This window comes from Pseudophryne corroboree, chromosome 7 (assembly GCF_028390025.1).
Source record: "Pseudophryne corroboree isolate aPseCor3 chromosome 7, aPseCor3.hap2, whole genome shotgun sequence".
Taxonomy (NCBI): domain Eukaryota; kingdom Metazoa; phylum Chordata; class Amphibia; order Anura; family Myobatrachidae; genus Pseudophryne; species Pseudophryne corroboree.
Window position 1 is genome coordinate 417,890,944 of NC_086450.1, and position 26,764 is coordinate 417,917,707.

The following is a 26,764-nucleotide window of genomic DNA, read 5'->3' on the forward strand; positions in this document are numbered from 1 at the left end:
TATCTATCTACCTAAATACTAATGTGGTAACATATAACACTAATATATATATATATATATATATATATATATATACATATTCACATTTGCAGTGTTGTTTCTCCCTGTATACAGATGTAAGGGTGCAGTCTCCCTAGTGATGGCTCGTGAAGGGTTACCCTGGCAGAGTTGGTAGCAGGAGCTATTTATACCAGGCTGTGTCTGATACAGCCAGCAGGCTGCTCGCACACCCCTCTGTGTGTGTACACAAGTGTGTGAGGCAGGGTGAAGCCAGTCCTCTCAGCAGCTTGGGTCCAGGCTGACACATGGAGCACTGAAATCTGCTGGATGAAAGCACTTGTTTCATCCACCCAGGAATGATACACACTGAGGACAGAGACCCGGCCAGTACTAGCTCTGGCTAAAGCCTGCAGAACATCGAGCCTTCTCTCTCCATCCCTAAATCCTTACAAACATTTCTTCCATCGTATCCTTTGCTAAGTCCAGCAAAACATTATTCTACTAATAAGACGCGTCCCAATAGCTCTGCCTCTTTTACCCATGCAGAGCTTTGCTCTGCAAACTCCTTGTAAGAGTCTTGTAGGCTATTGCACTTCTGTGATCACATCAGTGTTCCCGGGGCCAATGGTCAAAAGAAGAAAAGAATTGATTGTATCTCTCAAGCAGTCTTATATTGAAGACTTTTAAGACGTCTAGAGGGAAACTGTCATCACTGCAAGTCTCCCTTTGTGCCACTTAATACTATTCCAATTTGCAAACTTCATCTCTTTCACCCTGATCGGTGCCTGATAAAGTGCACCCAGACTCAACGCAGGTGTGACCGGGCATCCCAGGTAACCTTCATGCCAAGCCACTCATCCAACACATGGAATCCTTCTGCTTCATCTGCTTCCATCGCAAGGCTCTGCAGCAGCTTCCCAGCACAAGGTGAGAGTGGTAGAGTGGACGGTAGTTCACTGGTATTTGTATTCAGGACCCAGGAAATCCCTTACCTGTAGTTCTAGTGACTCATGTAACCAGGCGGTCATGGGAGAATGTTCTCTAATCTTATACACGCCTATTGCGCCAATTCTCAAATCTTGCAAATGTTTGTTGTTGTTTTTTTTTTATACGCATTGAGTTATTATTGTCGTTTATTCCGTGCCAACCTATGGAACGTGTTTCTCTTGGTAACTTTATAAGTAAATGGCAACTTACCACTGCATTCCATTCTTCCTCACTGCTTCTACATATCACACCAGACTGGGCACAGCGCTGAATACACTGCTACATGTCAGGATGGGTATACTGTCACAGCCGCAGCAGCTTACAGCTTATATACACAGGATGCACGGGAACAGAAGCTCAGCTCCCACAGACCTTTGTAATACACATTTTATGTAGCAGGCAGATCACATTTCTGTAGTGACAAGCTACAATTCACCCACCAGTAAATGGCTCTCAGCAAGGTTATGAACACAGTAGGTGTAATGTCAGCCTCATTAATCTGGCGTTTATACCCGGGATGAGTGGAAAGAGAGTTTGAGCAGCATTAACCTTTACAGAACGCAGATCCATTGCCCTTTGGGTCTTGGACATGGTCATTACTGCTGAGGCTGTGGGAACGTTCACATTTCCACACACTGTCACAATGAATGGCTTTGTGCATAGGATTGGTGCAGCCTAAGATCTGTCTAGGTTCGGACTGGCCCACAGGGGTACGGCGGAAAACCACCGGTAGGCCCCACTGCCAGAGGGCCCAGCCCCGCCTCTAGGGATCAGGTTCCAGACTGTGCACTTGAATTACACATTTGTTGCTTTATACTGCACGGGATTATGGTGTATTCACTACAGTGCATTGCTGTTATTTCATCCATTATCATGCATGCGCTATCAGTATTTACTATATACTGTATATTTATAAAGGGGTGCAGACCATGCACTCTAATAGTTAGCCAAATCCATACTTGCAAACCCTCCTGGAAGCTGCAGGAGACTACTGATTTCTGGGGTAGTCCCCCGTAGCCCCAGAAGAGTAGGTGACTCTCCCGCATCCTGCCCGCTTCCTAGTGAAGCGGGCAGGATGGTGTAATAAACACCAGTGATCGCGGGGCCGCGGAAAGGGAGTGGGACTAAATGACTGACGGGTGCTTTCCTGTATTGGGGGGTGGGATTTTTGGCTCCACCCCCACTGCGGACCCGCCTAATGACGAAATCGGTCATCCCCCGCCCCCCAAAGCGACGTGCATCTCCCGGAGAGGAGACTAACGAAGTAGGTAAGTATGGCCAAATCTCTGTGGTGGCTGGCCACACCCTCTCTGGTGGCTAGCCACACCCCGAAGAATGGGACCCAACCACTGCATTCCCATGGTGGGCTCGTCATGCCCCAGTCTGAAATTGGCTGTGCCATCCTCCAACACTGCATAAATAAGACAAGTCTGGATTGCACCAGCCATCACTTCTGACTTTAAATTTGTGCATCATATAGGCATCATTGTGTGGACCACATGGAGGGGGTTGAATCTGAGACACAGGCAACTGTGGAAGCCTCATTTACTATTTTATGCTAATGTTGGATTCGTAGAACTAACACAGGGCTCCTGGCACCTGCGAGCGGGAATTCATGCCACCTATTGAGTTTACTTTACGCCAGCTTTTGCAACTGTCATGATTAGTAGCAGCACTTCACCAGCCCCCTGCTAGAGGTCCAGCAGACACAGGCTCCCCCAGAAGCACGGTTTAGAATAGCACGTAAGGTTAGGTACATGCCAATGACACGCCCACAAATCAGAGCGGTTACGTGCTCTCACATTATTACCCCTCCGAAACACCTAATTTCACAAAGACAGAAATGGCCAAGTTCCGTATGACCCAGAAAAGGACGGCCACACACAAAAATTTATAAAATTACATCTGCGCTGTAGGCAAAAACTCGCTGTCTGTGCCTATGATATAGGGATCCACCCGAATCAGCCCGAGAGGGTGGGTTCTTAAAGTAGTCACCTTTCTAATCTTCATTTTATATACAGTTTATGGGTACTATACAGGCAAAGACAATCCTGGCTTAGTTTCTAGTACAAAGAGGGGGCTATTAGCTGCGGCTGATTGATATACACTTTGCTCTGAAGTTAGTCTCACCTTATTACTCTCATCCACTAACTTACTGTGATAGTAATGCGCAAGACACACTAAACGTACTGTCTGCCTCTAGGCATCAGCACACAGGTGTATTCTGTCACATGCACTCCCAACTCCTGACTCCCATCATGTCTCCAATAATATACCCTTCCTGCTCACGGCATCCTTTGCTCTATCTCCCACAACAAACACTGTGACACTCTCTCTCTCTCTTATCTGTTATGCAGCTCTCCAGACTCTTGGATTCAAATGCTTGAAAAGTCGGTTGGGTGTCTGTTTTTCCCCTCTCTATTAGATAGGAAAAAAACAGACTCCCAACTGACTTTTCAAACATTTGAATCTCCTCCTAATTTTGTTATGGGCATAGTTACAGTTTGTGGTACCCAGGTCCAACATGAATAAGTGCACCAACCATCAGTAACTGTGCATGCTGCATGCTTATGTTCAGGGGCCATGCCAAATGGATGGGCGCACTTCTCATGCTTTATACAACTTAACAGACGGGCATCAGAGTAACGTTAACATTCCCAGAGAAACATATTGTCACTTTAATGACTATTCGATTGACCAGAGGTAAAAATATTCAAAAAGAGAATGTAAATTTTAAATATTGACCCAATCTACATTGACCCAATGCAAGCTATGGCACAATTATATATTTACTAAAGTGCGGGTTCATAGAAGTGGAGATGTTGCTCATAGCAACCAATCAGATTCTACTTAGCATTTACCTAACACCTTCTAGAAGATAATAACTAGGGGTAAAATTTACTAAATCTTCTAAAACAGAGAATTGGTGAGGTTGCCCTTAGCAACCAATCAGATGCTATTATTTTCTAAAAGGCAATATAGAAATGATAGCATCTGATTGGTTGCTATGGGCAACATCACCAATTCTCTAGTTTAGAAGCTTTAGTAATTGTACCCCTAGAATCTGATTGGAAGCTCCACTTCTATAAACCCACACTTTAGTAAATATACCCCTACATCTCTGCCACCCATGATACTGGCCTGATTGTGTTGTTTGCCTCTTGACAAGGTGCACACCGTCTTCTTCATTAAGGGGAAAATGTATAAAGCATCGGAGAGAGATAAAGAACCAACCAATCAGCTCCTAACTGTCATGATAAAGACTGTGCTTCAAAACCTCCAGAAGCTGATTGGTTGGTACTTTATCTCTCTCCACATATCTCTCTCTGTCTCTCCAAGGCTTGATACATCTCCCCCTTATACCCTCTTCTCTTCCCTTGTCATTCTGAACAACAACCTCTCATCTTTCTGGCTTTTTGTCTTCATGAGGTTTTTTTTTAGCTTTGTTCCTTTTTGCAATGCTTTCCTGCCTGGTTTTACTTTCTCAGATTCAGATTAATAGGAACAACAATGGAAACACAAACATAGCGCAGTCTACTGCTGAATATATGCAAAGCAAAAAGAACTGTACAAAAGTGTCAATTGCATCACAGATAAACAGGAGCTACCAGTGGGAAAAGAGCCTGTGTGTTCAGGCCCACAGACAGTGTCGGACTGGGGCATGAAGGGCCCACCAGGGGAATGCAGTGATAGGGGCCCATACTTAGGGATGTGGCCAGCCTACAAAGGGGGTGTGGCCAGCCTCCACAGAGGATTGAAATAAACAGTTGTCTTGTGCAGTGTAATGCAACATATCTACCATGTATAATACAAGTGCACAGTCTGGATCCTAATCCCTAGAGCAGCGTTTTTCAACCGCTGTGCCGCGGCACACTAGTGTGCCGTGAGCGGTTGCCAAGTGTGCCGCTGCCCACCAGAGATGCCCGCTGCCACCACCCACCAGAGATGCCGTCGCCTGTCAGGGGTACCACCGCTGTCACTAGCTGTCTCGGGCAGCGCTGTCCTCTTCCGAAAGCCGGCCCATGACCTATGACTCATAGGTCTCACATGCCACGTAGCCTTGCCGCCCGCCCACTGCTGCTCCGTGCTGCAGGACTCCGGAGTCTCCATGCCTTCTCAACGCTCCTCAGTCCTCACTGCTCGCGCCACAGGCTGAGGAGAGGAAGAGCTTTTATACAGCCACAGGTTAAATTCAAATAATCATGTTTTTATTTATGTATGGAATTACTGGGGGGGGGGGGGGGGGAGTAGGCTATGTGGGGAATTACTGGGGGGGCAGGCTGTGTGTGGCATTACTGGGGCAGCAGGCTATGTGTGGAATTCTTGGGGGGAAAGGCTATATGTGGCATTACTGGGGGGGGGGGGGGCAGGCTATGTGTGGAATTACTGGGGGGAGGGGGGCAGGCTATGTGGGGAATTACTGTGGGGGGCAGGCTGCATGTGGCATTACTAGGGGGACAGGCTATGTATGGAATTACTGGGGGGGCGGGCTATGTGGGGAATTACTGGGGGGGGGGGCAGGGTGTGTGTGGAATTACTGGGGGGGCAGGCTATGTGGGGAATTACTGGGGGGGGCAGGCTGTGTGTGGCATTACTGGGGGGACAGGCTATGTATGGAATTACTGAGGGGGCAGGCTATGTGGGGAATTACTGGGGGAGGCAGGCTGTATGTGGCATTACTGTGGGGGACAATATGTTTTATTACTGCAGGGAGCCAATGTACTTTATTACTGTGGGGAGCAATGTGCTTCATTATTGTGGGGGCCAATGTGCTTTATTACTGTGGACGACAATGTATTTTATTACTGTGAGGGTGAAAGCATTAGTTTTGTTACAGTGTGGGCCAATATATGTTGAGATTTGTTATTATATATTATATTTGCTTTAAAAAAAAAAACTGATGGTGTGCCTTGGCAATTTTAAAATCTTGATCAGTGTGCCACGAGTTTAAAAAGGTTGAAAATCACTGCCCTAGAGGAAGGAGTGGGCACTCAGGCAGTGGGGCCTACCGGTGGTTTTCCCTGTACCCCTGTGGGCCAGTCCGACCCTGCCCACTGACACATCCTGACGCACTGTAAAACAATCACTGCGCCTCTCACACATACATTGAGCTGTCTATCGCTTTACTATTATAGTGTCTCCTTGTAATTTTACTGCTGTCTCATATCCGCCCCGTCCTCTGTCTAACTTGCATATCCGTCTTCTTTGCCTGTATCCATTCCCTGCCTGTCTCTCCGGCAGTAATTACACTTCTGAGAAGGTCTGTGGCTATGCTTCTTACCTTACTGATGGATTTGTGTGGTTACAGAGAGCCAGTCTGGCCTGGCAGAACTACCACTAATTCTAATTAAAAATCAAAAAAGTCAGGATCATTGGTCCCTGATCTGGGAGATTTCATCTATTAGTTACAATTGGGGTCGACAATATATTTTACTTTGGGTTGCCTCTTGGTAATAATTGCACTCTTTATAGCAATGAAATCAGTAAGGAAAGACGTATAGTTTTTGCTGTAACCTTTGATTATCAGAGTCCTAGGAAGATTCAGGAGTCTATCTATCAAGGAGTCTTGTGTTCAGTGATAAGGATGATTTATTTTTTCTAAAATATCTCATATCTTTGCCATTTATATACATAATTGTAAAGATAATATGCTGCCGTTATATGTATTATCTTAATGATAATAATGCCTATATATATATATATATATATATATATATATATACACTAGTATAACGGACTCGGGACTTGCTGTTCCCCACGCTCCCACAGCTCCATCTCACGCCCTGCCACTCTGACCCCCCCACCCCTTCAATTTGTCCTACCCCCTCCCCCTTCTCTTCCATGTTTCTCCCGTCCCACTTGCAATGGGAGTCTTTGGCGTGCTTTCCCTGGCCAGGGCCGTTTCTTGGGGCAGGCGAGCAGTGCAACCGCACTGGGCGCCCGCCGCGGCACTAACTGTGGCTCCCTGCTTCCCCCTCCTATTTCTCCCCGAGTAACCCGGAGTTTCACGGAATGACGCAGTTGCATCGTTACGTCACGACGCAACCCCGTCATCCCGCGAAACTCCCCCCCGAGCGGAGTACAGAGGGGGATCCAAGTTAGGAAGAGGGAAAGACCAGCGCGAGGAGCGACTGGTGAGGCGGGCCGAAGAGCGGTAATCACCTCTGTAACTATTCTCTCTCTTCCTCAATGTGTAAAATGGGGACACCTGCCGTAATGTGTGAAATGGGGACTCTTGCCTGCCGTAGTGTGGGGATTTAATGTATCAAGGGCATTGCGGTGTTTGGCATAATATGGTGCAGGGGGCATTACTGTGTGGGGCTTAATATGGTAGAATTTTTTTTTCCTGTGGTGGTTATGATCTGTTGGAGCAGGGTAAAAAACTGGATTGTGAGGTAGTCTTTTCAGACGAGGCCATGCCCATTTAAATGAGGCCACACCCATTTAGAGCAGGCCCCGCCCCCTTGCCAGGTGCACACGCACGTTTTTTCTTTTATCTAGGTGTGTGTGTGCGTGTGGGGGAACATTTTTTATGTCATGGGGGGGCACATTTGTAAATTTCGCACTGGGAGCCAAATTGAATAGAAACAGCCCTGTCCCCGGCTTCTGTTGCGCATGCATTGTGGAGATAGGACGTCTGGGCGATTTTCTGCTGCTCTGGAAATGCTCGCCCCTTACGATTTAAGCTTTTTTTAATAAATGATTTTCATCTGATATCATCATTTTCAGATGGCGATAAAAGAGTAGGCATAGCGATAGTACGTATACCTCCTCAATCTGTCCATTTACCAATGGCAGGGTTTACCGTCGGTCATAGCAGTATTATTGGCAGTAGTAACACTATGGGGTCTATTCAATTGATGTCGGATCCTTTCCGTCGGAAAGGATCCGACATTTCAGTATTCAATTTGCGGCCAAATCCAACAGATTTTGGCCGTTCCCGACAATGCCAATCCGACCTTTTTTAAAAACGGATTGACATTGTCAGAAATGGGGCTAAAACCTGTAGGATTTGACTGCGAATCCAGTAAATAACGTGGATCTGCGGCTAATCCACCGATCCACGTGTTTTCAGACAAGTCGGAATTTCTGACTTGTCGGATAAACGGCAGTTTGATTGAATCTGTCTAATCTGGATTCGACCTTAAATTGTCGGAAACTGACGTTTTTCCGACAAGTTGGAAATTCAGACTTGAATTGAATAGACCTCTATATTGTATAAGACAAAGTAAAAAAAAAACCCGGTGGTCAGTAAGGACACCAATTTTTGCTAGCAGTAGGACTTTACACCCTTTGATAAATCAGCCCGATAGTCTCAGGTAGCTAGATTGTCAGATGCTGCGCCCTTTTGATTCTTGTTGATTGACAGTCCCAGCTTTGGAAATTCTTATACTAGGCTGCTGTATAGGTGGGATGAGAATCATTTTACCCAGTGAATACTTCCTCCCTAATCAGGATGAAGATTGAGAAACACGCCGCAATGAGAGGCTGTTCCTGAGCACAATTGTTGATACTGAAAAAATTAAGCAGATAAGAAAACAAACCGCAAACGAACATTTAATGGGTGCATTTTCCCTGTAAGCTTCATGGTAAAGCTTTTTGAGCTCTCCCAATAGTAAAAGTCAGCCTGGTTCAGAGGTGGACGCAGTAGCAGTTGCATGGAAATGGATCGGCCGATGAGAGTGCTATGAAGATGCCCACAGGCTGCGGCGCATACAATGACGCACCTTCAATTGGACATCGGCCTGCACCATCAAACATTAGAGCAACCCTGTGGTTGCTTGGAACGTCCAATGGTAGATGGTTGGCAGAGTCAGTGAAACTGCGTTTATCAATGCCAATAGCCCCCCCCCCCCCCCGTCCCCACAGCCTAACGCACCCCGGTCGTGCCTAAACCGAACACCCCCCACCCCACAGACTAACCATAAACCCTTCCAACCGCTTCCCCAACATCCTGACCCTCCCCGGTGGTGCCTAAACCTAACCCTCCCTCCCTGCATCCTAACCCCCCCCCCTCCCCCCGCATCCTAGCTCTAAACCCCCACCACCTCCACCACTGCTTAAATCTAACCCCCCACTCCGCGGCTTAACCATAACAGTCCCCGGAATAACTACTATCAGGATGCCGGCTGGTGGGATTCCAGCGTCAGCATTTTGACCGATGTTGAGATTCCAGTCTTCTGGACGCGTGACGGGATTCTGGCACTGGGATTTCAACTACCAGGATCCTGAACACATCCCGTCCCGTCACCTCTGATAAACATCATGGAAGCTGCCATTTGTGAGATGAACTGGTACATGGTGTATCAATTTTCTAAGAACTAGGAACATCCATGAGACAGGAGGCATATTGTGTCTCACTGCCGTCATGTCTTCTTCGTAGACTGACTCACAAATATTGTTTCAGAATGGCTGCCACTATTGTAAGTAGGTGACACTTGTTAATGGGGGTGCCAAACGGGGTCGTAGTACGTCCAGCATTCCCAATGTTCAGTAAATCCTGTGCAGTGTGGAGGGATGCAGTGTCTTCACAATAGTAGTATCACAGTAGTAATTAGCTATGAAGATGCTGCATGCCATGTTTTCTGAATGCAATTGCCCTTTTTTTTAAGCAGGAAAAGCACAAGTGCCCACAGTGCCTATCTGACACCACCCTTACAAGTGTAAAAGTGAGGAGTAGCCAGCTTTGTCTCTACAGAAAATGAATGTTTGTTGTTCCATCTTTGAACAGTAGAGGGTGCTGTGACATCAAAGGATGCCAATGACATGAGGCTATGACCTTCAGTTCTATTCTAGGTGGTGTTCCTGACATTGGTTTGTAATGTGTGACTTTGGAGATACTGTAGATGATTGAGGTCACTGTGTATTACATACTGGAGATGCTGTGACTCTTTTGGTCAGAAACCCAGTATAGATGCAGCACCCTCAACACTTTGTGTCTTCTCATCTGTAATATTTTAGGGATGACACTGCTTTATTACTGTATAATTCACTCCTTGATAACATTCAGCCAGGGGGTCAGCTTTAACCACTTAACTGGCATGGTCAGATCACATGTGACCGCCCCGCCCCACTGTGTCCCCCAGTTTTTGACGACGAGACCTGTTCTACAGATGTGCATGATATATTTAAAAACATACTTTTAAAACTATATTAATTAAAACTTTTAAAATAAAACAAGTATATGAACAGTTTTGAAGGGAAAAATCGTCAGTTAAGTGGTTAAGTCCAGTGCTAATAATTAGTCCCTTGGGAGTCTGCCTGCTACACACAGACCCTGTTTTGTAGATATTCTGCCTTAAGATAAAGGACAGTCAGGTTTGTACTTAATCACCTGAGCAACAGAAAAAAAGAAGGAAATTCAAATCTGGGCTGTATGTGACCTTCCTGGCTGGAGGTCATCTATATCTATAGGGCTGTCCTGACCTATTATTCTATCAAGTACTCTTTTGCAGATCACTTAGCAAAGAGCCCATGATGGTCAGCTGAACTGAGAATGCCGCTGATGGCTGGGCTGGTAACTGTGCGCTATGGGTGATCCACTGTAGGAGGTTTGCATCCAGCGGTGGGTAATAGCGGCCCTCCAGCTGCTGTGGGACTACACATACAAGCATGTCCTGCCACCGTTTTGCAGTGAATGCTAAAACTGTGGCAGGGCATGCTGGGATGTGTAGTTCAACAGCAGCTGGTGGGCCTCTTATTGCTCACCCCCAATTAGGAATAGTCATAATAAAAACAGGAGGTAAAAATTAGATTGCTTGCCATTTCTTCAGCCATAAATTGTTAATGATGAAGGTTTTCAATCCGACAGGCTTTTTGTGGAAATATAGAATCTCTTACTGGTTAGAACAGGCTTTTTCAACCAGTGTGCCGTGGCACACTAGTGTGCCGCGACCAGTTGCAAGGTGTGCCGCGGAGCCAGAGCAGCTTCCTGCACCTTAAGAGTGAACTGTTATCCGGGCTCTTCTTAGAGGATCAGTCATTCTCTGGCCATGACCTATGCCTTGAAGACGCAGCGGTGTGATACTATAGGTCAAGGCCGCCGCGTCTCACCACCCAGCCAGCCCACCCGCCTATATACACATCTGCCAGTTCCCGCCTGCATCCACTCCTTTCCTTGCCCACCCACATCCACACCTGCCCGACCGCCCACAGCTTAGTATTCACAGCACTCCACTATGAACACCCCCTCCCCACTGAGGGACAGGGAGGAGGACAGCTGTCCGGTAGAAGCTAATATTTCTTATGTTATTTCTCCTGTGTGGAGCAGTAGGATTTATGGATTTATGGGGGGAACAATGTGAGTTCATGTGGGGAGCAATGTGATTGGCCTACACAAAAAAAAACAATGTATGCGTGATTATTATTTTTTTTTCTGTGAGGGTCAATGTGTGTTTTTTTGTTTTTTTTCTGTGGGGAACTGATGGTGTGCCTTGGCAATTTTAAAATAGTGTTCGGTGTGCCGCGAGTAAAAAAAGGTAGAAAATCACTGGGTTAGGGGGGATTTGAATGCTTGTCTGTTATTGGAACCAGTGCTGTAGTAGAGTATATACAGTGACTTTTACACAGCGTACACTAGGAGGTGACAGGAGCTGTCCACAGTGCTGAACACAGGATTGCGCTTACCACCAGTCCAGTATTGTGTCCTGCAATGCGTGTGATGCAGGTGTTCCTAAAATTTACTTCCTACTTGAAAGTGTCTAAAACATAGGTCTTCAACCGGCGGCCCTCCATCTGCTGTGGAACTGCACATACCAGCATGCCCTGCCACAGTTTTGCTATTAAGGCATGCTAAAACTGAGCAGGGCATGCTGGAATGTGTAGTTCCACAACAGCTGAAGGGCCACAGGTTGAATACCCATGGTCTAAAACCCAAAGCTGAGAGTGAGTGTATAGGAAGAGAGAGGGGTAAATTGGGAGTTTTTTTTAGAAGGATATTGCTTATATCAACCAATCAGTTTCTACTTAACATTTATCTAGCTGTTTCTAGAAAATAATAGATCGAATCTGATTGGTTGCTATGGGCAACATCACCAGTTCTAAAAAAACTCCCACCTTAGTAAATTTACTCCAAAGAGAGACAGAGAGGACGAGAGAGAGAGAGAAACTTTAAACCCTGTTGATGAAATCTATCTCGTGTTTGTCCATATTATACCTACACTGGTTTCACAATGACCATATCTACCATCCAACTCCTCATTCCTGACCCTGCCTGCTCACCTCCAATTGACTAATCTTAATAATGGATTATAATTATCTACTATTACGCCTAGTATGCAAATTGTTATATTATTATTATTATTATTATTATTAGTAGTAGTAGTAGTAGTAGTAGTAGTAGTAGTAGTAGTATTTAAAAAACACTTTCTATTAAAATAAATAAGCACTGACCCAATAAGTGGCCACAGTACGATAAAGGGTATGATGTCATTTTCTTGCCGCACAGTCATGTATTAGCCATGGCTAGATTGGCTAAACTAATTATTAATCATGTCATTATCATCATCTTTATTTGCAGTATGGTGTCTAGGCTAATTGTCTGATCATTGTGAAATCAGAGAAGACTTTGGAGAGAGGAAACATTTAGACAGAGCGTCGGAGAAATAAACGGTCTGTTTGAATGAAGTAGCTATGGTTATTGTGACGTGCCCCCTCCGCCGTGTCTCTCTCCAGAATAATATGTTCCCGGAAGAAGGCGCATCTTGTTATTGGGAGAAATCAATTAATTCCATTCTAAACCTTTTAGCTCTTCCCATAATCAGTGACCCATCTCTGCCTCAGCATGGAAACTGCAGGGTTAATGGCTCCTTGGGGGGGAGATACAAGACTCTCTTTCCACTGTAGTCCCAGACAAAGTCTACTGTACTCCCAAGCATCTAGTTAACTCCTTCATAGCACAGTATTACACACTGACATTGCAATATCATTAGGGAAATCTGGTTGTACTGCTATACACACTCATAGAGGGTTATAATACGATAACAGTCTTTCTGATGTCTATAATATGTTTGCTCTATGAGATCTATAAATATATATGTTATAGATGCTGCTGTCAGTATAACCCATGTAACACCTCTGTATTTTTAGCCCTATGCCACTTGGGGTCTCGTGTCTCTTGTAAACACAGATGCCTTGCAGTCATTTATATGTGTTAGAGGCATCAGTGTTGTTAACACATTGGGCAGATGTATTAACCTGGAGAAGGCATAAGCAAGTGATAAACCAGTGATAAGTGCAAGGTGATAAAGGCACCAGCCAATCAGCTCCTAACTGTAAATTTACATATTGGAGCTGATTGGCTGGTGCAATTATCACCTTGCACTTATCACTGGTTTATCACTTCCTTATGTCTTCTCCAGGTAAATACATCTGCCCCATTTATAACTAGGCGACCACGCCGGGTGATTGACTGAATTTCATCATCCTTCTAACAAGATGCACACTTTGGAGGTTATTCATCGATGTTAGCAAACCAAAAAAGCACACTAATGGGAAAAACCATGCTGCACTGCAGGTGGGGCAGGTGTAACATGTGCAGAGAGAGTTAGATTTGGGTGGGGTATGTTCAAACTGAAATCTAAATTGCAGTGTACAAATAAAGCAGACAGTATTTAACCTGCACAGAAACAATACAACCCAGCCAAATCTAACTCTCTCTGCACATGTTACATCTGCCCCACCTGCAATTTGGTTTTGCCCAATTGCTAACTTTTTTGGTTTGCTATCAACTCTGAATAACCCCCTTTGGCCTGAAAAAACTTGACAATGAGCAAGCACGAAGACAGTTAATCCGTTTATTACTTGTGTAATTAGAATATTAATGCTTTGCTCATAAAACTCATTAAAGAGTCTCTTGTGACAACCGCACAGCTGCAAATGTAAACAGCCGCCTTGTTTGTTGGGGAAACTGATTGGGTCTGCCAAAGTGATGTGCCGGTTTTTTTTGGATATCAATTTTACAAAATCTAATTTTCAAATGAAAACTTTAGTTAATAAAAAATAATCTGCAGCAACAGTGCAATCACAGCGAATTTAACATGTAAGAATTCATTTTTGAAACTTACACAAGCTCCGTATGTCTTTGACCTGTTCCACAAGCATCACTGAGAGAACGCACGTTGGTGAAGAACACTTGCAGCGTTTCCACTAGAGAGTAATATTTTCTATTATTCAGCACTCAGCAGATGCAGACTCAGGGGAAATAATTATAGATCACTAGGCCATCCTTCTCTTCCATAACTCTCGGAGCCTTGGGCTACCAAAGGGAACTGAAGTCTGTTATAAAAAAAAACATATTACGTAATCAAAGTCAAGTACTGCTGGGAATCCTAGCCAATATATCTACAATCTCTAGGCACTTATTCTGAACCCAGAAAAAAATAAAAAGGTTATATCTGCGAATGGCCACAGGTCTACACCGCTTGAACCTTGTAGCCATGGGCACTTCATCAAAGTGGTGGCTACTCTTTTCCCTTTGCTTCTAACAGCCCAAATGCATTGTGGTCTGCTGCACAGCCACAGCATTCAAGATCCTTGTGTATCAAATGCCTATTTCCCTATAGAGTGTAAGCTTGTGAGCAGGGCCCTCCTACCTCTATGACTGTCTATTATTACCCAGTTTTGCTTTATCACTGTTGTTTCCAATTGTAAAGCGCAACAGAATATGCTGCGCTATATAAGAAATTGTTAATAAATAAATAATAATATTTGCCAGTTTATGTTCTCATTCGCTTGGCGTTTCTAGTCCTGACATGTTGACTTGGGAATCCATGTTCTTGGACCAGTGAAAATCTATCATATCTCACGACAGTCCGAGTTCTTTTCACGTTATTTAGTGCAAATAAACTGGACGTGTTGATTAGGGGTGTGTCTAAGATTGGGGGTTGGACAAGGGTGTATCAGAGTGTGGCACAGTCTCTCCCATTTTTGTAGTCCGGACTGTTTGCAGGCACAGTGTGTGGAAAGACGGGATGGTATCGGGATCCCGGCGATTGGGATATCTAGTAGGTGCTCAGGATCCTGACACCTACTAGGTAAGTATGCTAACCCTAATCCCTAAACTCCCTAACCCTCCTTACCGCAGCCTGACCCTATGCCCCCCCCCCCCAACCAACCCCGCACCTCCGCAGCCTACCCCTAACCCTTCCTGTTAGCAGCCTAACCCTAACCCTTCCTGTTAATGAATTGTGGAAGCTTTCTGTGAGTCCCAAATGAGCTAAAAATGTTCAAGTGCAATGTATATTGCTTTACACTTGCCTATTTATTAGCATTAAAATGCAAAGACCCCAGTGGGTAACTGTCCTAAGTCCGTCCATTGAATGGGCCTGACTCACAGAATGGATCCTGCACCGTGGCTCATTGTGCCTCATAAGCTGCAGCCTGATTGACTGGCTGCGGACGTTTGGGGTGGGGGAGGCTATGGGGACTCTTTCACTAAACAGTGGCATAGCACCCCATTTTGTAGGCGTTTTAAGGCCAGGGTCTGCACCTTCCCATGCAGATTTCCTGGCCCCTGCAGAGGAGTTCTGGCGGCAAGTCCGAGTAAGCAAAATAGCCGATGGCTGCATCCATCGATGGTCGCGATTGTGATCCGATGCTGCGTCTTGGGACACAGCACTCAGATCTATGATGCCAGCATCTAAAAATCTGGGTAAGGGAGCTCTTTACTAAAATGAAACCTGTACTGTATTGTAGTAGGGAGGTCATTCCGAGTTGTTCGCTCGGTAAATTTTTTCGCATCGCAGCGATTTTCCGCTTAGTGTGCATGCGCAATGTCCGCAGTGCGACTACGCAAAGTAAATTTGCTATGCAGTTAGGTTTTTTACTCACGTTTTTTTCTTCGTTCTGGTGATCGTAATGTGATCGACAGGAAGTGGGTGTTTCTGGGCGGAAACTGACCGTTTTATGGGTGTGTGCGAAAAAACGCTACCGTTTCTGGAAAAAACGCCACCGTTTCTGGTAAAAACGCGGGAGTGGCTGGAGAAACGGAGGAGTGTCTGGGCGAACGCTGGGTGTGTTTGTGACGTCAAACCAGGAACGACAAGCACTGAACTGATCGCAGATGCCGAGTAAGTCTCGAGCTACTCAGAAACTGCACAGAGAAGTCTTTTCACAATACAGGTTGAGTATCCCATATCCATATATTCCGAAATACGGAATATTCCGAAATACAGAATTTTTTGAAGGAGAGTGAGACAGTGAAACTTTGTTTTCTGATGGCTCAATGTACACAAACTTTGTTTAATAGACAGAGTTATTAAAAATATTGTATTAAATGACCTTCAGGCTGTGTGTATAAGGTGTATATGAAACATAAATGAATTGTGCGAATGTAGACACACTTTGTTTAATGCACAAAGTTATTAAAAATAATGGCTAAAATGACCTTCAGGCTGTGTGTATAAGGTGTATATGTAACATAAATGCACTCTGTGCTTAGACTTAGGTCCCATCACCATGATATTTCATTATGGTATGCAATTATTCCAAAATACGGAAAAATCCGATATCCAAAATGCCTCTGGTCCCAATCATTTTGGATAAGGGAGACTCAACCTGTATTGCGAATCTTTCGTTCGCAATTTTAAGAAGCTAAGATTCACTCCCAGTAGGCGGCGGCTTAGCGTGTGCACTGCTGCTAAAAGCAGCTTGCGAGCGAACAACTCGGAATGAGGGCCAAGGTACGGTTAATTAATACATTTTGTATGTATTACTCTTTATTGTCAACAATTATAATCTAAACGCAAAACAAATTGTATCTTTGACACTTAAAAGAATTACTTAAACAATACACTATAGACAGGGGTGTAGAGAGGTTGGAACGAGTGAAGCTTGAGCTCCAGGCACCGCTGGGGACAGAAGGCGCCGACTCTCTGTAACAGAGCTGAGAACCGGGATCTCGGGGTAGGAGGAGATGACTGATACCCCTTTCAGACTGAGGTGGGTTGCACACGGGAGTGTCACTGACCTGGGTTCGGAGTGTTGAGAACTCGGGGGTTCTCCCGATGATCGGAAGGAGGAACCACAGCTGGGCCGGAGCAGGGATGGCCGGATGTAGGTTTTCCTCAAGCAGGACTAGCCGTAGTAACTGGCGTATAATGCTGAGGAATTAAATGATGATTTGAGAACGATGGTGAAGCACACAGAAGAATGAAGAACTTGTGAGCGATGCTGAAGAAATGAATTAGGATTTGAGAACCATGGTGAAGCACACAGAAGAATGAAGAACTTGTGAGCGATGCTGAAGAGATGAATGAGGATTTGAGAACCATGGTGAAGCACACTGAAGAATGAAGAATTTGTGAGCGATGTTTGAAGAATGAGAAGCTTGTGAGCGATGTTGAAGAAATGAGAAGCTTGTGAGCGATGTTGAAGAATGAGAAGCTTGTGAGCGATGTTGAAGAAATGAATGAGGATTTAAGATTCAGTGTAACTCTGGAAGTATGGAAGGCGTTCCACTTGGAGATATCATGTAATACAGGAAACACAGGAGGTGTCCCCTTAAGAGAAACACTGTAACTCAGAGAATGTCCCACTGAGTGATACACTGTAACGCTGGTAGCACAGTGAATGTTCCACGGAGTGATACATGTAACGCTGGTAGCACAGGGAATGTTCCACTGAGTGATACACTGTAACGCTGGTAGCACAGTGATTGTTCCACTGAATGACACACTGTAACGCTGGTAGCACAGAGAATGTCCCACTGAGTGATACACTGTAACGCTGGTAGCACAGAGAATGTCCCACTGAGTGATACACTGTAACGCTGGTAGCACAGTGAATGTTCCACGGAGTGATACATGTAACGCTGGTAGCACAGGGAATGTTCCACTGAGTGATACACTGTAACGCTGGTAGCACAGTGATTGTTCCACTGAATGACACACTGTAACGCTGGTAGCACAGAGAATGTCCCACTGAGTGATACATGTAACGCTGGTAGCACAGGGAATGTTCCACTGAGTGATACACTGTAACGCTGGTAGCACAGTGATTGTTCCACTGAGTGATACACTGTAACGCTGGTAGCACAGTGAATGTTCCACTGAGTGATACACTGTAACGCTGGTAGCACAGTGATTGTTCCACTGAGTGATACACTGTAACGCTGGTAGCACAGTGATTGTTCCACTGAGTGATACACTGTAACGCTGGTAGCACAGTGATTGTTCCACTGAGTGATACACTGTAACGCTGGTAGCACAGTGATTGTTCCACTGAATGACACACTGTAACGCTGGTAGCACAGTGATTGTTCCACTGAGTGATGCACTGTAACGCTGGTAGCACAGTGATTGTTCCACTGAGTGATGCACTGTAACGCTGGTAGCACAGTGAATGTTCCACTGAGTGATACACTGTAACGCTGGTAGCACAGTGATTGTTCCACTGAGTGATACACTGTAACGCTGGTAGCACAGTGATTGTTCCACTGAATGACACACTGTAACGCTGGTAGCACAGTGATTGTTCCATTGAGTGATACACTGTAACGCTGGTAGCACAGTGATTGTTCCACTGAGTGATACACTGTAACGCTGGTAGCACAGTGATTGTTCCACTGAGTGATACACTGTAACGCTGGTAGCACAGTGATTGTTCCACTGAGAGATACTCTGCAAACGCTGGAAGCACAAGGAATGTTCCACTGAGAGATACTCTGCAAACGCTGGTACACAGGAGACGTTCAGTTAGAGAACTCACTGAACGCTGCTAGCACTGGTGATCATAAAAGAGACGATACTCAGGCGCCGGAGCTCTGCACGGTGTCTTCCTTTGAACTTCCCGCTCTCTCCCAATTGGCGGAAGGGGCTGATGACGTCACTCGCCCACCACGCTCCCGTGAACGCCAGGCGCAATGACGGCGCCCACACCCCGGGAACCCGCCGGAGGCAGCGCCAGCAAGACGCAACAACCCGGTGCCCACCGGGGGCGGCGACCGCCGAGAGACCCAGTGCACCCGGAGTGGCAAGCGCGGCAGCTGCAGCGCCGCGAGTGTGACACGGGAGTCTGACACGGGAGCTCCCAGTGTGCGACCCGCCTCAGGCGTCCCGCTACCGCCGACTGCAGCCCGGCATATTGCCGGGTTGGTGATGTCAGCGGTGACGCGGCGGTGGCGGCGCTTGGAGATCACATGATCTCCAAGCGTCGCCCATACACAGAGAGTGAACGGGAAACGGGTCGCATCGACCCGGCTCCCATTCACACCGCACAGTGAGCCGTGTTGAAGACGTGTTCAACCATGCTCACAACCAGGGTTGAAATACCGGGTCACTCGACCAGGTATTTCAACCCTAGCACCTTTTAGACCGCACTTGAACACGGGTTATGCGTGTTCATGTGCCTATAACTCATGTTCAGAGGTGGCGGTCTGAAAGGGGTATGAAAGAGAGGGAAGGGGTGGCCACCACACTGCCTACATGTTTCATGTCACTGATTGCAGTGCAGATAGTCCAGAGCAGTGCAATGTGGTGTGTTGTAAGGGAAGAAGGGAGGTTTGGAGACTTGTTAGAAGACCCTTCCTGGCTGTCAGGTATCTGCATTCAGTGATATGAAACATGCAGGAAGTGTGGTGGCCACCCAATCCCTTTCCTCAGTCCTTTCCTTCTACCTACGGAGGTCAATCACATAGAAGCTCCGCCCCTCCAGGCTAGAACGAGGAGCTGCTCTGCTGCTGCCCTCTTGGTCAGAATTAATGTGTGTATACTGTGTGTATATATATGTGTGTGTATGTGTTTGTGTGTGTGTGTGTGTGTGTGTGTGTGTGTGTGTGTGTGTGTGATTGTGTGTGTATATGTGTGTGTATATGTCTGTGTGCATATGTGTGTGTTTATGTGTGTGCTTCTGTATGTCTGTGTGTATGTATCTTTGTATACAGTATGTGTGAGTCTGTGTGTGTGTGTTTATGTATGTTTGTGTATGTGTGTGTTTATGTATTCTGTGTGTATATGTGTATATCTGTGTGTATATTTGTGTGTTTATGTGTGCATGTATATGTGAATATGTCTGTGTATATGTGTGTTTTTATGTTTTATGTATGTATGTCTGTGTGTGTGTTTATGTATGTATGTGCCTAAATGTGTGTGGATCTATATATATATACGTATGTATGTGTGGTGGTGGGTGGCGGCGCCATGACATGACCCTGCTCCGGGTGTCATGTCTCCACACTACGCCTCTGACTAAAGATATTTTTGTACATGTGACTTGTTTGTACATCCTGACTGGCGTGGGGCCGGATGACAATTCTCTGTACAGCACAGTGTATTATTGTGTTGCTGTAGGTATATATATATATATATATATATATATATATATATATCTCAGTGGCAGTAATCGATGGTTAGGTAATATTTTGTGATGGTCTTAGGTAAGCAAGAGGTGTCGCACTTCTAAAAATAAGTGAAGCACAATTTGGTAACAATTTATTCAGTACTCATTTGCCTGAAGAATGCCCCTTTCAGACGGTCAGCAATAACCTGGGTTGCGGCGCAGTCTGAAAGGGGCCAGTTAAAATAACCCCGGTCAATAAGCTGGTAATTCAACTCCGGTAGCGAGCAGGATTATGCTCATCCCGGCTCGTGTTGCCGTGTGAACGGGTAAGCCAGCTTACTGCATAGGAAGAGGCGGCACTTGGAGATCATCTCATCTCCAAGCTCCGCCTTGGGAGGCATCGTCATCGACATCACCAACCCTGCCATAAACTGGGTCGGGCGGCCAGTCTGAAAAGGGGTCTCAGTCGGGTCGCACCCGGGAAGGATCCGCGTACAAATCCCGAGTGCGACTCGACATAGCGATCTTAATGGGTTATAATAAACATATACAGGAGATGTGGTCAGGATCCCGTCAGTCAGAATACCCATGGGGGGGGGGGGGGAAGGGTTGGGGGGCTTAACGTTAGACTGTGGGAGGGGACAGTTAGGGTTAGGCTGAGGGAGCTGTGAGTTAGGATTGGGCGTAGGGTTTGAATCTGTAGAGATTCTGACCGTCAGATGCCGCTGTTGGCATTCTGACTGTCAGGATCCCAACTGCCAGGAATTCATCCCCAGCCCATATACAGATATAGGGAAAATCTTCCACTATTCAAAATCGATACAATATCCTCTGACAGATCAATAGATCAATAAAGAAGTGGATACAAATCAGTGACAGTAAAAGGCCTGTGGTCCTATTCTCTCCTTATTGTGCCAGACGGAACGCAGTCATGTTGCCGACATTCACAATGTCAACATCAGAATTTTGAAATATCTGAATGTTGACATAGTCGTTATGTCAACACTGAGAATGTCAACAGTCACAATGTAGACATTCCAGGTTTATGGCTAGGATTAGGGTAGGGGGCTAGGGTTAGATTTAGGGCTCTAAGTAGAAAACCTTTATGTTGACATTATGATCATGTTGATATTGCACACGTCGGCATAACATTCTGGTGTCAACATTTTGTACCACACCCTTGCCAGATAGCTGCTTCAGATAGGAAAAGATAGTTTAAACAAAGCATAGCATCGCAGGTGCTAATGGTGATACAGGCAAATGCTCCAGCAGCCGGGATCCTAACTCACCCCAATCCATACTTGCCTACGCTCCCGGAATGGCCGGGAGGCTCACGAAAATTGTGTGACCCTCCCGGCCCCCCGGAAAAGCAGGCAAGTCTCCCGATTTCAGGGGTCCCCGCTGCCTGGCCGCCCACTTAGCGAGTAAAGTGGGCGATCCGGGCAGGCGAGTACGCGATTCTTGTTGAATCGCATCATCATAGCCACGACCCCTGCTGTATAATGCCTGTAATAGCGGCATTACACAATGGGGGCGTGGCTTAACTGACGCGACCCCTGAAGCCACGCCCATCATGCCTCCACCACGCCCCTGTCCCACCTCTGGCCCGTCCCCCTCTGCACGTTACGTCACTGCCCGCCCCCCTGCTGAGCCGATCTGCCTGCTCTCTCCCGGAGAGAGGAGCCTAAAAGTCGGCAAGTATGCCCCAATCTCCATACTCTATGTGCTGGTATAGTCTATTTACAGTACCCATAGCACAGAACTGTAAGAATATGTACCTACACCATTATTCTTTATTACAACTAAAGAGACAACGGCTCATAAACACAGCCTGCCATCATTTTCTGCAGCCGTGTCATGCTGTCTGTACAACTAGTGTGTTCCCATTAGGGAGCTGTGATGTCTGTGACATTCATTAAATCACCAGTGCGTTGGACTGACAGAGTGCGATAATAGCATAATAGCAACAGAGGCAGCGACAGCAGCTTGCACAGGTATTACAGCACAGCCCTCAGCAGCAATGGTGCATGGGCCCTCATTCCGAGTTGTTCGCTCGTTATTTTACCTTCGCATCGGTGCGATTTTCCGCTAACTGCGCATGCGCAATGTTCGCACTGCGGCTGCGTCAAGTAAATTTGCTAAGAAGTTTGGTATTTTACTCACGGCATTACGAGGTTTCTTCTTCGTTCTGGTGATCGTAATGTGATTGACAGGAAGTGGGTGTTTCTGGGCGGAAACTGGCCGTTTTATGGGTGTGTGTGAAAAAACGCTGCCATTTCTGGGAAAAACGTGGGAGTGGCTGGAGAAACGGGGGAGTGCCTGGGCGAACGCTGGGTGTGTTTGTGACGTCAAACCAGGAACGAAACTGACTGAACTGATCGCAGTGGCAGAGTAATACCCCTTTCACATCGCACAAATAACCCGGTACCGACACGGCATATTGCCGTGTCGAACCGGGTCAGTGTGCGATGTGAAAGCACACTGGCCGATTTAGCGGGTCGCCTGACCCGGTAAATCAACCCGGTAAAAAAGAAGGGTTTTACCCGGGTTGATTACCGGGTCAGGTGCGGTGTGAATGGGAGCTGTGTCGATGCGACACGGTTCCCATTCACAAGATAGGGAGAGGTGGCGCTGGGGATGAGCTCATCTCCCGACGCCGCCTCCACCCCCGCCCCTGCTGCTGCTGCGCGCTTCGTTGTTATGGCAACCGACCCGGTATATTGCCGGGTCGGAAAGCCAGCAGCGGAGTGCAAATGCCGGATCCCACCCGGTAAGTACACGTTTGTCTTACCGGGTAGGATCCGGCATTTGCAGTCTGAATGCAGCATAAGTCCTGAGGTACTCAGAAACTGCTAAGAAATTTCTATTCGCAATTATGCGAATCTTTCGTTCGCAATTCTGCTATGCTAAGATTCACTCCCAGAGGGCGGCAGCTTAGCGTGTGCACTGCTGCTAAAAGCGGCTAGCGAGCGAACAACTCGGAATGAGGGCCATTGTGCAGGAAAGAGCTTGCATCACTTTTATATATTGGCTTCAGCCACATTTAAACATCCCCTCCAGCCTGGCTCTGACCTTTGCTGTGTGTGCACTGGCTTTGTACCATAAACAGTCTCAATTATGCGACTCTTAGATGCACATACATTTTTTTTTTTAAGTAAGTAAAACCAGTGACGTTATGGAATCAGCTCCTAATTAGATGATGGGACTGTGGCTCATACAGTCATTTAAGAAATCATTAAATGCCTTTTTAATGAAAACTAGATTGCCGCTGATAATGGCTGTACATATTACAGTGATCATTTTATATTATCAAGAATAAGTAAAAAGTTCAACTTAATGGAATTGTTTTTTGTTTTTTTTACTACATGACTGAACTTTTGGTATGTATTTAACTAAGGGAGACATAAATCTTTTTTTTTTTTCCTTTCATCACTACACTAGCTTCTGCTGTATTGTCATATAAGGTACGTGTGTGTGTAAGGCATACTTGCCTACTCTCCCGGAATGGCCGGTAAGCTCCCGAAAATCGGGTGACCCTCCCGGCCCGGAATGGCCGGGAGGCTCCCGAAAATTGGGTGACCCTCCCGGCCCGGAATGGCCGAGAGGCTCCCGAAAATTGGGTGGGCCCCCCGGAAGAGCAGACAAGTCTCCCAATTTTTCAGTTCCCACCTGCCCGGTCGCCCACTTTGAGAGTAAAGTGGGCGGTCCGGACAGTCGATGACGCAATTCTTGTTGAATCACGTCATCATAGTCACACCCCCTGCTGTAAAATGACGGTTATAGCGGCATTGCAGAGCGGGGGTGTGGTTTAAATGATGTGACACTGTAACCCCGCCCTCGTACCGCCTCCACCATGCCCCATTCCGCCTCCTCCCCGCCCCCTCCTCTCGTCACTGTCCAGCCCAGCTCCTCCACTGAGCCGACCTGGTAGCTCTCTCCCGGAGAGAGCTGCCACAAAGTAGGTAAGCGTGGTGTAAGGGCAGTCTCTGCTGAGCCATTGGTCTATGCTCTGTAATTTATATATTATTGTTTATCATATTGGGCAGCCGGCCCGGTGTAATGGTTAGCATTACTGCCTCACAGCACTGAGGTCATGGGTTCTATTCCCACCATGGCCCTAACTGTGCGGAGTTTGCATATTCTCCCTGTGTTTGCGTGGGTTTTCTGCCGGGTATTCCGGATTCCTCCCACATTCCAAAAATATACTGGTAGATTAATTGGATCCCTAAAAAATTAACACTAGCGTGAATGTGTCTGTGTGTACATGTGATAGGGAATATAGGGCCTAACTCAGACCTGATCGCAGCAGCAAAATTGTTCTCTAATGGGCACAACCATGTGCACTGCAGGTGGGGCAGATATAACACGTGCAGAGAGATTTAGATTTGGGTTGGGCGCGTTCAAACCGATACTAAATTGCAATGTAAAACTAAAGCAGCCAGTATTTACCATGCACAGAAAAAAAATAACTCACCCAAATGTAACTCTCTCTGCATATGTCAATCATGAGTACTTTTGGACCCTGCTGGAATGGTATGGTATTCCAGAGAGGATGGTGAATTGGCTTAGAGTGTTATACAGCAAGGCTGAAAGCTTCCCGCTTGTTAATGATTGGGTAGGGCCTACTTTCAAGGTAGATTCGGGTGTCCGTCAGGAATGCCTCCTTCTATACGTGTTTGCAATCGACCCTTTCGTCAGAAGGTTAGAGAGCGGCATGGTGGAGGGGGTGCAGCTGCATCCGGAGACACCTTTGAGGGTAGTAGCCTATGCTGATGATGTCACAGTGACTCTGTCATCGGAGTCGGAGGCAAGTGATGTGGACCAACTAATCTGTGAATACTCTGGAGCCTCAGGCTCTATAGTAAATCAGGATAAGTGTGAAGCTTTCTGAATGGGGGAGGGAAGCAAGGAGTTCTGCCCCCCGGACAGCCTCCCCAAGGCCAGTCATCAAATTAAGATCTTAGGCATCCAATTCGATCACGGTGATTATGCCACAGCAAATTGCGATAAGAGTTTGGAGGATGCAAGAAGGTGGAGGCCTGAACAAAATGTAAGTTTTCTCTGAAGGAAAGGGTAGACTTGTGTAAGACTTATCTGATTCCAATATTTTTATATGTCAGTTATGTATATTTTGTTTGCCTCAATCAAGGTGGTCCCAAAATATGTTCCTTGTTTTTCATATTGTTAGGGGGAACAAGATGAACATAGTAAAGAGAGGCATAACCTACAAACCGAGGGAGGAAGGGGAACTCGGGATGATAAATCCTGTGGTCTTCTTCATAGCAACCTTTTTTTAAAATAATTTTGTAGGTCTCTTTTTACACCCCCCCTTCGGTGGGTAACTAGTTTCAGTAAATGGGCGTCCCCTTTCTTTGGAGCATGGCTAGATGGAAGTCGTTTGAAAAGTCTTCGGGCTAGAAAGGGCTACATCCCGATCTACGTGATTAGGTGCCTGAAGGTAATAGGGCACTGGGGCTTGGGAGTGGAAGAGCTAAGACACCTCGGGAGGAGAGAGTTGCAAAAGAGGATCTTGCAAACCCATTTTCATGTTCCGCTGGCTTTGAGGGATTGTCCAGGCGATGTTTGTTCGGAGGGAATCTCTCTGATCAATTCAAAAAGAATTCCGCTAAAATTCAGGTACATTGCCTGGCTCTCTTTTCAAGGGAAGCTCTATGTTGGGGGAAACGTAAGATTTAGAAGTTCCAGTGAATGCGGGTGTCCCTGGGAGGAATGTCGGGGAGAAGGAGAGACCATGGACAACTTCTTGCTGCGGTGCCCCTTTAACATAGAAATTTACAAGGAGGTTTCAAAAGCTTTAGGCATCCTTTGCCTATCGGGGCTTAGTTACCCGGCATGGGTTTATGGGACATTCAAACGGTATGAGGCTTTTGAGTTGAGCACTATTTGTTTAGTCCATTTAGCGGTCAGGTATCACATATGGAGCGCACGGTGTCAGGTATCTCTAAGAGGCAAAGTCCTTCCCTGTAGAGACGTGGTGGCTTTAATTCTGCACGTGGTGAGAGAGATGATGGAGTTGGAGACGGGGAGGTTAGATGTTGTCGACTTGTCCAGTTTGTGCGTTTGTGGCATCAGTTGAAGCCCCCTTAGTGGGTGGCGGATGACTTTCCTCTCTTCAGCCTTTAGCTAAGCTTTTCTTCCACTAGAATCTGTATCTTTAGATATGGTTAGTTTTGTGAAGTGGTTTGCATGCATCCGAAAGGCTACAAAAATCCCTTATTCTTTCTTGTTAAATGTTGATAGTCCTGGTTTGAGTGAGGGGTGTTTGGGACTGTGTGGGAGAGTGGATGGAGTATGGATGGGAGTGAATGGGGAGGGTTGTTTGTTGGTGGAGGGAGTATGAATGGGTATGAGTTTGTCTTGGCTCCTATAAGATAAGGGACATGAAGATTCATGGTAAAGATTAGAGGAGACTAGTTTGAGTAAAGAAACTTATTTTTCTTTGTTTGTTTTGACCTGGTTTGGAAATACCACAGAAATAAAT

General features: G+C 46.2%; 1 protein-coding gene across 1 annotated transcript in view; it reads left to right on the top strand.

Moving 5' to 3' along the window:
• Nucleotides 1–275: 275 nt before the first annotated feature.
• Nucleotides 276–26,764, top strand: part of SBK1 (SH3 domain binding kinase 1) — a 138,648-nt gene continuing 112,159 nt past the window's right edge. Inside the window, exon 1 of the mRNA XM_063934775.1 lies at nucleotides 276–927. Coding sequence (XP_063790845.1) covers nucleotides 866–927 — 62 coding nt within the window. The 5' untranslated portion in view covers nucleotides 276–865. The remainder of the gene's footprint in view (nucleotides 928–26,764) is intronic.